Source organism: Rosa chinensis, chromosome 7, assembly GCF_002994745.2.
Source record: "Rosa chinensis cultivar Old Blush chromosome 7, RchiOBHm-V2, whole genome shotgun sequence".
Taxonomy (NCBI): domain Eukaryota; kingdom Viridiplantae; phylum Streptophyta; class Magnoliopsida; order Rosales; family Rosaceae; genus Rosa; species Rosa chinensis.
Genome location: NC_037094.1, coordinates 30,183,624 through 30,196,140, shown reverse-complemented (window position 1 = coordinate 30,196,140; position 12,517 = coordinate 30,183,624). Strand labels below are relative to the sequence as shown.

Sequence of the window (12,517 nt, the reverse complement as noted above, 5' to 3'; positions counted from 1 at the left end):
GGCTCGGTAAGTTTCTGAAAATGGAAACTTACCACAGTAACTCGGCTATTTATAGAAAATTATCATGAACAGTAACTTTAGTATTTTGGCCATAACTTTCGCATATGAACTCCGATTTTTACGTACCACATATGCACGCGCTCGGTTTAACGTCCTCTACAACTTTCATGAAGAACATTTTCTCAAATTTTGACCCGAACAAAAAGTCATATTTTAGGGCCACTAAAAGTATCGAAACGACGGTAAAAGTGAAAGTAGTTGTCGTTTACCGTCCAAATGACTAGTAAACGGGTAAGTGAAGATATGGGATGTTACATGCAGTAACACCAATTCGATAGTTCTTAGCAACTATCAAAGCAGAGACGGGGAAGGTAGAGAGAGTCCTCTCAATCAACATCGCATCTGTGATATGTTTTCTACAGAATTCCATCGAGGATTTAATGCAAAGTGCTTCCGAGTTGTAGTCAAGAACTGTCTTGAAATCACAGAAGCGGAGATTATGCCATCTCACTTCTCGATCAGGAAGCAAGGAGTCACGGAAGTTGCTAAAGCATTATGCAAGTGAGACTCACAGCCTTCTAGGGTCTTCTTCATTCATATACTTGTACTGGAGTGAATCATACATATGACGAGACATTAGGATGATGGCTTTCGCCTTATTTGCCTCCAAGGCTGGTCTATTTGCTTCCAAAGCTTGAGCTTGCTCAGCAGTTAGCACGTCCTGGCTAGGCTCAAGAATCGTATCCAGGATTCCTTCGGCCTTGAGATGCTGGCGGACATTATGAACCCACTTCTGATATCTAGAGCCAGTTGTTCCTAATGGAGCAAAGTCCAGTTTGTTCAGGTTACTTATCCTGAAAGAGAATAAGAAAAATGGTTAGTTTCGGAGCAGAAAAAGCTACCACAAAAACAATAGAAATTTCTGAGCGTAATCGCTCCTAAGAAATTCGATTCCAAGAGGTATTGGATTATATTGAAACAATGATGTAAGTGGTCGATCATAAATTCTCTACAAACTCTATGTTTAGAGATCTCAACAAACCCTAAGTTTGGAGATAGCACAAACCCCCACAGTTCGTCTTAGGTCTCCCCATGAAAGAAGAAAGGGGGGTAGAAGAAGGGAGGTTGCAAGTCCCCGAGAAAAAGAAGAGAAATTGAAAAAACTCAAAAACGAGAACTTTCAGTAAAAAAAAAACCTCGAAATAGTGGTCGGAAAGTCAATGGAAAGTCACCGGAAAAGTTACCGGAAACTGGTGGTGGCCGGCGGTGGCCAGAACTTGGTTGGGGCTGGCTGCAAGCGAGGCTAACCTTTTGGATGCTGGCAGGTGCGTGCATGGGTTCTAGGCAGCAAGCGTGCGCTGGTGAGGCTAATCTGCTCGGCATCTTGCACTAGGGCTGCGCTGGGCTGGCGTGCGAGGCTACGCGTGGGAGCTGTCAGCAGGTTGCGCAAGGGGGGCTGCGAGGCTGTCGGTAGGTGGTGCGCGGGGCTTGCGTGAAGCATCTTTCGAGAGCTGTCGGCAGGATGCGCGGGGCATAGGGGTGTAGGGTTGCTGGCGAGGCTAGCTCTGGCAAGGCTAACTGAGCAGTTCAGGTTTTCCGGTGGCCGGTTTGGGGCTTTTTGGCCTGTTCTGGTGATTCCGCAGCAGGTTCTGGGTTTCTGGGATCAAGGGCTTCGATGTGTGCGGCGGTGGTCGGTAGGGTTTGAAGGCTACGATTTTAGGGTTTCAGGGTTAGGACTTCGTGCTGATAACGTGTTTTAGGATATCGAAATTGGGAGAGAAATTGTTGTGTCTTTCATTGATAATAGGGGTCTCTTTATATAGAGGATTACAAGCATAGAATCAGAGTTGTACATGGAAACATAATCGTACAATAAATGGATATCTACAAAGATATCTCCGAGAATATCTCTAAGATTAACCCCTATTACAACTTTTACAAATAACCTAGACTTTGGGTCAGACACATATTCTAGATATACTTGAACAATGACGTTAATTTTTTTTTTTTTTTGGTGGTGGTGGGGGAGAAACTACCTGTCTCATCCACTGTGGTTGTGGTCAACAGTTCTCTCGTGACCAAGTAAACTTAAATTAGGAAGGTTCATTAAGGGGGGAGGGAAAAAAAACACTCCAAAAAGAGCTAAAATGATGGCAAATTGATCATCGTGCTGTTGTCCACTAACCCAATGACAATTATATCTAATTGCATACCCAAATCTAGGGCTGCCACTTGGTTTGGTAATTACCAAACTGACCGAACACCAACTGATGTTTTAGGTTCGGTAAACCGACTTTTTGGTAACCGAGATCGATATAACCGAAATCGAAAATTACCGAAAAAGTTGGTTTGGTTTTGGTAAATATCGAATCTACCGATTATCTAAACATTAGATTTATATACTATAGTTTTCAATACACATACATGTATATTAATAAATAAACATAAAAACTTTTATAATAGTATGAACATTACTACATATACTACATTAATAGTACATGTATTTTAAGTAACCTAGTCAAAGACAGTTAAATAACCTAGTTTTATTGAAAATTTCTAAAACTTGATGTCATATATACAAAAGAAAGCTATAATTAGTAGATGAATACAAAGTTTATGACTATAAAATTCAAAAACCTAGTTTTGTTCATTCTAATTTATATTATAAAGACTTCGTTGTTCTAAAGTTGGTAATACCGAAAACCAAAATACCGAATTTGGTAGATATAATTAAAAACTGAAAATTTTGGTTGGTAATTGGTAGCTCAGTTTTGAAACCGAAAGCTTTGGTTTTGAAGTTGGCAATACCTAGGCCTGGGCACGGGCCGGGACTGCATGCCAATTAGCTAGGCCCGGGACCAAGCCCATTTTTTTCGGGCCGGGTTCAAATAAAGATTTTTAGTTATAGGGACCGTGAAGGACCGGACCAAATAGGCCCGGGCCGGTCCTGCCGGGTTTTCGGGCCCAAACGAAGAGAATAACATCCAAACTCATCCCCAATAACTGCAGCTGCTTCGGGTTCCATCACTGCTTCGAGCACTATCAAAATCGATTCTTGAATCCTTGTACCTAGAAACAAAAAATTGGAATCAAATAACCCCATGACTGAAAAAATAAACTAAAAAAGGAATTTTGAGTTACTGAACCATTTACTGGTTCCAAGCCATGACTGAAAACTCAGTTTGTATTACAACAAATTTCATATCAATGCACATACGAAAACCACTAACTGAATGGATACCTTGCTGGGTTCGAAATTGGGAATGCTAGGTTCGAAATCAGAAATGCTAGGTTCAAATCGATTGCTGGGTTCGAATCGATTGCTGGGTTTCTGGAAATCGGGAACTCGAAGGCTACAGATGTTACGGATTGCTGAGTTTCGATTGATGGGTTCAAAATCGGGCTAGGGATTGCTGGGTTTACATCGGGTTTTCAATGGCTAGGAATTCGAGTGGGTTCAAGCTAATCGAGGAAGGGCAGAAGGGATTGAGGGCTACAGATGCTGTGTTTCTGGAAATTTCAAATTCGAAATCGGGAAAGCTCCTCGGCTGGGTTCGAGGCTTCGAGCTGCTAAGGGAAACTGGAGATTTCCAGAAGGGAGCTCCGAAGAAGCTCTTGATTTGTTCTGATCACTCTCTCGTTCATAAAGTCTCCACCTTTTGCATGCAGTTTTGGGCTCACAGTCAAAGCTCCCCTGTTTCTTACAGGCTATTTCGATCAAAGAGGTATGTGGGTTTCCAGAAGGAGGAGTTGATGCCCTCCTTTTAGAGATTTAAGCTGTAGAAGGAGATTTAAGGTTGGGTTTACAGAAGGAGGAGGTGAGTTTGAGGTCAGGGTTGCGTTTGGTAGTTTGGGAAAGGCTCGAGTTCAGTAATTTCCAGAAGGAGGCTGTGAGTTTGAGACTTTGAGGTCTCTTAGTCAAGGCAATATACCTACAGATATTACCCTATATGACTTCGGGCTTTTCTTCGGGCTTTCAGCCATTTGAATAACAATGCCCGGGACTGGCCCGATTAAACACAAATGGTCCGTGCTTCAATTTTTTGTGTTTTTTTTTCCTCAAAGCAGATTTGGTCCGGGTTTTCGGGCTAAAATGCCCAGCCCTTGTAATACCTATAACCGATTCGAACAGACCGAGTGACAGCCTTACCCAAATCCCTAATACCTACTTCCATTTTTTACTTACTAATTTGGGTCTGACCAGTATATTAGTCATTCCATTGAGCCTGCTATATGGATGGGAAGAAGAAGATGGGCTGCATATGGGTGGGGAAGAAGATACTGCCCTAGTTCATTAGGTGAACTTAGAATTGTCCGTGGAAAAAATGAATTTCTAAACCTTAAAATATTAAATCAAAATTAAAACAAGATAAGTAATGGAACCCATTGTTTATACAGTTGAGTTAATCTAAGAGTGGGTAGCGGGAAAATTTTTAGGCTTCGACTGGTTGCTAGCTTCCTTTCATATTTTGCTATAGATCATATACGAAAGAACTTCTTAGGTAGAGTTTCTCCTTCTAATGATCGACTTATCTAAAATTTCACCTTGCTAGATGAAGTTTCAGACATCGATCTATAGAACTTAAAAAAAAAAGAAGACATGATTGTCGCATCACTTTCATGAACCATTTTTGTGAACTAAATTACGCGGTTTTTGAATAAATTCCACTCAATTATATTTAAAAAAAAAATATTAACGATCAATTATTCAAAACTAGCAATTTGCAACTACGTGGTGTGGTAAGGTTGGTCGATTTGCCTAGTATGAAACCCTCATGTTTAGAGTTTGAATCCCAACTCCCACCAGTTCATGGCTAGCAGGTTTGAGGGGCTTTCGGGTTCATGCGCTTGTGGCGGGAGATTAGTCTGGTTTTGCTGGGATACTCTAGTAGACCTTGATCTGAATAATAACTGGATAAGTGTATTACTAAATCGTTAACGTAACCGAGGTAACTTGCTACCTCACTCCCGATCAAAAAAAAAAAAAATCTAGCAATTTGCTGCTGCAATTCATCCCACAACTAAAAGAAGTTCCGGGGCGTGGCTGCAAAAAGGTTTGAAGATATAATTTGACAATATAACTTATAAAATAATGAAGGCAAATCAAATAATTTGCAAAGTTACCAACTTACAACAGAAGAAATGTATAAAAATCAGATAAACTCGTTCAATTTAAAGTACCATTTGTGGGACCATAATTATGGATTATAAACCATCACAAACGAAATTATCAAATTATGGTGGAATTGATCATGACATCTGGTCCCATTTCTCACCAGATTTGTGTTGATTTTCAGATATGAGCAACTCCGGAAGGATTTGATAATGATTAATTAAAAAGGAACTGAGCATGGATTTCCAGCAACTACTACTTTCGCGGTTTGCCTGCCTTTTAGACTTCTTTATATCTTGTTCTCAAAAAAATATACAAAAATCAAAGCTAGATCACCAACCACTCCACTTACCATGGAACACCAACCATTTTGTCTCTGGATCATCTATATATGAGGGTCTGAGCTGGTTTTGCTAATGGAGCAAATATTGGAAAGCTAAATACGTACATAGAAAATGGCAACTACAAAGAGCAAGGTTCTTGTTGTTGGTGGAACTGGTTACATGGGGAGAAGGATTGTCAAGGCAAGACTAGCAGCAGACCACCAGACTTATGTTCTGCAAAGGCCGGCGCCAGAGATCGGCCTCGACATTGAGAAGCTACAAATGCTCCTCGTTTAAGAAGCAAGGGGCTCACCTCGTCGAGGGTTCGTTTTCGGATTTCCAGAGCCTCGTCGACGCTGTCAAGCTAGTTGATGTTGTCATATGCACCATGTCGGGGACACATATCCGGAGTCACAACATTATATTGCAGCTCAAGCTTGTTGAAGCCATTAAAGAAGCTGGAAATGTTAAGGTAATAATTCAAGGTTTATTTTCTTAATGAGATTTCTCTGTGCATATATTAGACAATTGGATCAGCCTCTTAATGATCTTGAACTTTTTTTAAGCATGGACGGGTAGCCAAAGTTTCTAGACTTGGACGGCTGCTTGTCATAATTGACTAAATTGATAGAATGAGATAGGCAAATACCTTTCACTATTTGGATTTTACCTAAATTTCAGTTAGGTAGTAATTAACTTCGCTTTTCTATAGAGCACTCTTCGCTAATTTGTGTAGTTTAGAATACATATTTTTAGTTGAAACGCCTGTTATTATCTCAGGTGGTTATCTTGATGCTTATTATAATTTGGAGTTTAGGCACTATGTTCCTCCAATGTATTCTTTAGTTTCATTAATGGTCAAGACCTAAGAGCAGTTGCACCGGCCCTTTCTTCAAAAAAAAAAAAAAATACATTGATCATAATCATTTATATTTGAGATCTCAACCATGCAGAGTATATTTTTTTCAATATAAAAAAAGCGTCACATTATAAACCAATTGGTTATCTCAATCATACAAATAAATACAATTTGTGTGCAAAAACATAATGACGAGCATGGTATAGAATCTAATGACTAGAAACGATTTCCACTTGGTTGATTTCTTACATGGATGGTCATTGAGAAATGGTTTCAAACTCATTGAAAAGGAATTAACCTTCTGTTATTTTCTTTTTTTCTTGTAGCGTTTCTTGCCATCAGAGTTTGTCATGGACGTGGCACGTATGGGACATGCTCTTGAACCAGGAAGAGTTCCGTTTGATGACAAAATGAAAGTGAGAAAAGCAATAGAAGATGCTAACATCCCCTTCACATATGTATGTGGTATTGGCTTCGCGGCTTATCATGCCGGCAACCTCTGCCAAATGGGAACACGTACTGGTTCCTCCAAGGGATAAGGTGCTTATGTATGGAGATGGCAACCGCAAAGGTACGCGATTTTGAATCTATTTAGATTGGAAAAATCTTCGATCGTCACGTACTCGATCTATTGTTACGTATGGTCGATGTAAGATTATACTGTTATTTTGTTGTGCATATTTCTCTAGTGATACTTCTGGATGAGGATGACATTGCAACATACGCAATAAAAACGATATTTGATGATCCCCGAACATTAAACAAAACATTGCACCTTCGTCCGCCCGAGTGCATAGTCTCTCAAAGACAGTTGGTGGAGATCGATCTGGGAAGGCCTTATTGGAAAGAAACTAGAAAAGGTTACCCTTTCCAAAGAAGACTTCCTTGCCTCTATGAAAGGTACCATATTTTTTCAAGTAAACTTCTAGCTAATCCAAACAATGCTCTAATGCCGGAATGCCGGAATGCCGGTAACCGATTCGTTTTAACACCTCTTAGCCATGTTAGCATTATGTTATGTATCATGAAGGTCTATTCGATCAGTACGTAACACATTTATATATTTCAGATATGGACACTATGCAAATCAGGTTGGAGCAGGTCATTTCCATGACATGTACTATGAAGGTTGTTTGACAAACTCTGAAATAGGGGAAAATGCCGAAGAAGCTTCAAAGCTTTATCCCGAAGTGAAGTACACTCGCATGGATGAATTCTTGAAAATTTATGTTTAATAGTCAAACAGCTGATGAATAATTAGACACAGCCAATAAGTGTGTTGTTGTGTGGAGCTGTGGTTAATGGTTATAGAGTTAATAAATGGTTTTTATTTTTATTTTTTATTCTTCATTCTATTTTATGCCATTTGTACTTTGCTATTGTTGCCCATGAGGTTAACTTTCTTTTTAGTGTTTTTTTCTTTCTTTCATATTTAAACGTTATTTTGGTCTATTTCTTTCCTTATGACACATAGTTTATGACAAGTTTGAGCTTTTGAAACAATCTACTTCGCCAAAAGCACTCAATTGGCTATTTGGTTGAGGCTGTTAATCGCTCATCCCACCCTAACTACATATGTTTATTTGATTTAGTGAAAGATAAAATATTCTAAAAGGACCAATATAGATAACAACTATTAGCGATTCTCAATATTCTATGTCTATAGGGTGAAAATCAAACAACTATTTAGAGCGGATATAATAATATTTTGTATGTATTTTATGGGGAGAGTTTCTAATGAGGGCCACTGAAATGAGGACTTTATAAAGACTTTCTAATTAACGTTTTGGGAGACTCACTTTTTTATTACATTACCGTAAATTATCTATTGGATGTTTATGTATGCATCAGTATGTCTGCGTTTAGGAGGGGCTTTTTTGCTCCCCCGCTTATAGGGGTGGGTTCGGTTTCATTCGGTTCGGTTTTGACCCTAAACCGAAAACCGAACCGTATTTTATTTCGGTTCGGTTCGGTTCGGTTTTTTTTTTTTAAGAGTTTGGCACCGATAACCGAACCGACCAGTTCGGTTCGGTTCAGTTCGGTTGAAGCTCGGTTTATTTTATTTTTTTAGTCATTTATATATGTTTAAACATATTTAGTCTATTTGATCCGCAAATATAACCATTTATATATTTTTTAATATGTTTAGTCTACTTGAGTCCTGAATCATGTCCATCTTCGTTTAACAAATTACTTTGAAAACTGGGAATCAAGGCCGTTGGAGCCTAATCAATAAAAAAAATTAAAAGAGCAAATCATTAACATTAAAAAACAAGGCCGTTGGAGCCTTATCAAGGCCATTGGACATTTGCTCCCATTTGGGAAGTTCCCATATCAGAATATCTCCCTAAGGATCAGCTTGCTTCATATCCACAAACCTATAGTTTTCAACACCTGCAAATGAAATACGAGTTGCAAACAAAACAGAAGCAAAATATGAGTTGCGAATAGGGATTAAATAAATTAACTTTGAAGCACTTACCATAACTTGTTCGAACTTCTTGTTGTCATTTGCTCTCTAATGGAAGGGTGGTCTAGCAGTTGAGAAGCAGTAGCACGCTCAGATGGGTTCCATTGCAAGCACAGCCTCACAAAATTCTTTGCATCATGGGAAAGATAATCAGGAATATCTGGCATACCTTTGCTATTTCCGATCTTAAATATTGCAGCCACCTGTTGAATCCATCACAAGGAAACAATTTCTGCTCCATCAAAAACTTCATGACTGGTGATAGAAAAGACATTTTGTAAAGAAATAGGTTCTGAACATTAGGGAAAAACAATTTTGTGGAAGAGAGTACCTCGGGGGCCATCCAATAAGGACTTCCTTTGAATGACAACATTGAAGCAACATTTGTAATCTAATTCAGAACAGAAAATCATCAGGTTTCTCAAATGAAAACAATACCAAAATGCAAAACTGATTCAGATCTGCAATCTAATCCATTATACTAAGATGAATATGCATGATATATAAGGAAAATGGTATTTGCAAATTCTATTACACAAGTAAGATCAGAACCAAAATGGTATTTGCACACTACTCAACCTAATAGAAATGTATAATCCATACAAGTTCTTACTTGATTACAATTTAGCACTCGCCTTACTATCTCTCTGTCAAATTCAAAATGGTCGCCAATCATGAAGTTTTCTGCAGACGGATCAATAGCTGAAGCATAAGTTAGAATTTAACAGGAAACAAATGCACTGCAACTAGATATTTATATTAAAGTAGGCTACTATTTCAACTTTGAAGACAAAGAAAGTCACAATAGCCGTTATCTAGTTCATATACTGAGTAATTGTTAGCTAAACTTGATGGAATGCTAGTGTCGGACAAGTTAAGGGTATTAGATCAACATCATGAGAAAAAATTTAATTATTATAGGTATATCTTAAGGGAAAGGACATACCAAAATGCGATGCCCCTCATCTTCCTTCTTGTTAGTTGTTACCCTGCCCCTCATCTTCCTTCTTGTTGTTTCCACCGCTGCCAGAACCCAGAAACAAGCTCTTTGATTAAAGATCAACCACCAGCTCATACCCAAACAAAATTTATAGTAAATCACAGATGCAATCACAACAGATCTAACTTTTTCTTTCCTAGATACCCAAAAGATCTAATCATAATTGGATTTGAAATTCAGAGAGAACATATATTACCATCGAGTCATTAACATGCTTTGTAAGTATAATCAAAGTCATCAACATCATGATAACCCATGCCCTTAAGATCAAGTACGAGTCTTCATGCACCATCATACCCAATATCTCAGAAAAATAGATTGATCTGGTCCTTGCGGTGGTGGCGGAGGTCGTGCTCAGACTTCAACCACCATGGCACCATACTCAGATTTCAAACGAAACCCGATGACCCAGAGAAGAGAATTGATGAACACAACCGATCTGAACTTGGCCATCGATCTGGTCCTTCTTGATGAAGAGAAATTGACGGAGAAGATGAGAGAAGAAATAGAGGCGGCACAGAAGAGAAGATTGATGAAGAGGCGAGAGGCGAGAGGGAAACTGAAATGAAGGAGAGAGAAGAAAGAGAGGCGAGACAGAAAAGTCGTGGAACAGGCTGGAACCCTCTTAGGGTTTCGGACTCGGGACTTTATACTCAAAACGAAGTAAAACGACGTCGTTTTTGGAAGTTCGGTTTTTTTTCGGTTCGGTTCGGTTTTTAAAGTTAAAAACCGAAAACCGAACCGAACCGGTTCGGTTCAGTTCGGTTTTTTCACTTCGGTGCGGTTTTATTTCGGTTCGGTGCTTTTCGGCTTCGGTTCGGCTTTCGGCTCGGTTTTTTTCGGTTTTCGGTTTCGCGAACCCACCCCTACCCGCTTATAAGCACAACATCGTTTTGCGTTTGGTAACTCAAGAGAAGCCACTCTCCACTCACAGACGCAAAACAACCTTCGACGCACAGACAATTGGAGAGTGGATGCTTCAATTTTCTCCACGCACAGATGCTCCAATTCTTCTCTTTGTCTTCTTGCTTCAATTCGGAGGTAACCATCTCTCTCTGTCTTCAAATTCAAAATTTGGCGTAAATCATAACATAGAATAAACTGCTGAATCGGAAAAATTGGGGATTTCATTAAGAAAGGCTTTGTTGAAGCCATGGCATGGTGGTAGGGTTTTCCAAATTATAACCAGAGCCAGCTAAAGGTTTTTGATCACTCTTATGCTGTGGTTGCATTTTATTTCCACTAGTGTATCAAAATTCTACCTCTGATTCACAGTTTATATATAGGTTTGAGATGAAGTTCCGTTTATGTGTTCTTGTTCAGCTTTGTGTTTTCAACTTAGTTGGGTTCATCTGAAACTAATTTTACCAATGTGTCCAAAGTTTCAATGTTCAGCTATAGCCTTTTGTGATTATATGATCTGAGATGAGAATTAGGGGAAAATGAACTGAGATAAAAGAACATGTCAATGGTGAATACTGGTTTGACAAAAGCATTGGTTCAATGGTGTATAACATTTGATAGTAGGTTTGACTCTCATAGCATTGGGATGATATGGGATGGAATAGTGGTCTCCTTTGCTCTCTTCTAGAAGAAGAGTTAGTAAGTAAGATTTATGACCATATTGCATACTGGATTTGAAGGATGTGGTAGTAGTAGAATTATATGGGGTTGGTCTGCAAATCATTAGTTCTCTGTGAAAACTGCAAATGGCCCCTTCCATCTTGATTCTTGCTGGAAATTTTATTTGGAAGCTGCCTAAGTGCCTATTCCTCCTAGACTCGAGACCTTCTCTTGGCTCTTAGGGGAGTCTACTTAAGTAAGAAAAAATTACACTAGTGATCCACCTGAAACTTTTATCCATTACCTCAGCAATTATCCCAGAGAAACCTGCATTTGGATAGCATTATCTGTCGTAAAAAAATTCAAAGAGTTATGAATTTGAACTGGCATGGCTAGTTGCTGCTAATGCTGATCAGTGCAATAGAAAATGTTATGGTCAATTAGTAGGGTGCACATTTGGAAGTGGAGTTGCAAGGGTATTTATGAAAAGAAAAAAAAATCCAAATTCGCTATTATTGACTGTGATTGGATTGGTGGATTGAAAACATGCATATATTTGGGTTGGTCAAGTCACTGAGAGTGAGCTGGAGGATTTTTGCTGGATATGAAAATGGGTACTAATCTTCATATTTGCAGGCTAGTTGTTGAGTGTGGTTCTGAGATCCTGGTGAATAACTGAATATGATGAAGAAGGGAATTGATGGCCATCATCCTCCCAAAGCAATGATCAATAGCTATATGCATTTCAAGTTCCTCAGTTTGAGATTGTTAATATATTTACGAAGAAGTAATTAATATGGTTGCTCACCCCCTCTATGCAGCCTTGAATCTGATCTTGGAGTTAGGAGCAACCTCTCCCACATATCATTAGAGATATGCGTGATGATTTAAATATTCAAAGAAGAGCTATCATTGATGATTGTTTCATACTTCTTTCTACTGCTACTGGCTTTGTGTTAATCCAAGACTTAGCAGTGCTACCCCTGTTTATTTTCTTGTTTTAGTGGGTTTGTTTCATTTCAGCAGTTATTTCTTTACTTTGTTATCTCTGGTATCTGCTGGTTTATTCTTTTAATTATTGTCTCAATTGCCGCGGAAGGTGAGAAATTTATATACACCAACATTAAAGCTCATAACTGAAATTCTCCAGTATTAGTTGACTTTGATGTTTTAATTGGTTGATATGCCA

The 12,517-nt window shown here is 38.9% G+C and overlaps 1 protein-coding gene and 1 pseudogene across 7 annotated transcripts; one reads left to right on the top strand and one right to left on the bottom strand.

Moving 5' to 3' along the window:
• The first annotated feature begins 5,522 nt into the window (after positions 1 to 5,522).
• LOC112177131 lies at positions 5,523 to 7,690 on the top strand (annotated as a pseudogene).
• A 771-nt stretch (positions 7,691 to 8,461) lies between these two features.
• On the bottom strand, positions 8,462 to 10,365 carry LOC112177134 (mitogen-activated protein kinase kinase kinase 3). 7 transcript variants are annotated; one of them, XR_005804159.1, is made up of 7 exons: positions 9,962 to 10,365; positions 9,712 to 9,788; positions 9,379 to 9,467; positions 9,097 to 9,156; positions 8,935 to 8,968; positions 8,778 to 8,829; positions 8,462 to 8,689 (listed from the first exon to the last, which is right to left on the bottom strand). XR_005804159.1 is itself a non-coding variant. In XM_040512162.1 (6 exons), exons 3-6 carry the CDS (start codon positions 9,439 to 9,441, stop codon positions 8,683 to 8,685), a joined length of 321 nt encoding a protein of 106 aa, XP_040368096.1. In that variant the 5' UTR covers positions 9,442 to 9,467; positions 9,712 to 9,811; positions 9,962 to 10,365; the 3' UTR covers positions 8,462 to 8,682. The 7 variants fall into 7 exon arrangements, 5 of the variants coding, with proteins under 5 accessions (XP_040368096.1, XP_040368097.1, XP_024171116.1 ...); XR_005804158.1 differs by having other exon boundaries at positions 8,462 to 8,829; XM_040512162.1 differs by having other exon boundaries at positions 8,778 to 8,968; positions 9,712 to 9,811.
• Between the last annotated feature and the right edge of the window lie 2,152 nt (positions 10,366 to 12,517).

What these genes read in the sequence shown, in the direction of transcription:
- LOC112177134 (XM_024315350.2), bottom strand. Translation starts at nt 9,441, where the DNA reads ATGATTGGCGACCATTTTGAATTTGACAGAGAGATAGTAAGGCGAGTG. An exon ending in GAGTGCTAAATTGTAATCAA is followed by an intron (nt 9,157 to 9,378) that starts GTAAGAACTTGT and finishes GTTCTGAATTAG; the next exon opens with ATTACAAATGTTGCTTCAAT. An exon ending in CTTATTGGATGGCCCCCGAG is followed by an intron (nt 8,969 to 9,096) that starts GTACTCTCTTCC and finishes TGGATTCAACAG; the next exon opens with GTGGCTGCAATATTTAAGAT.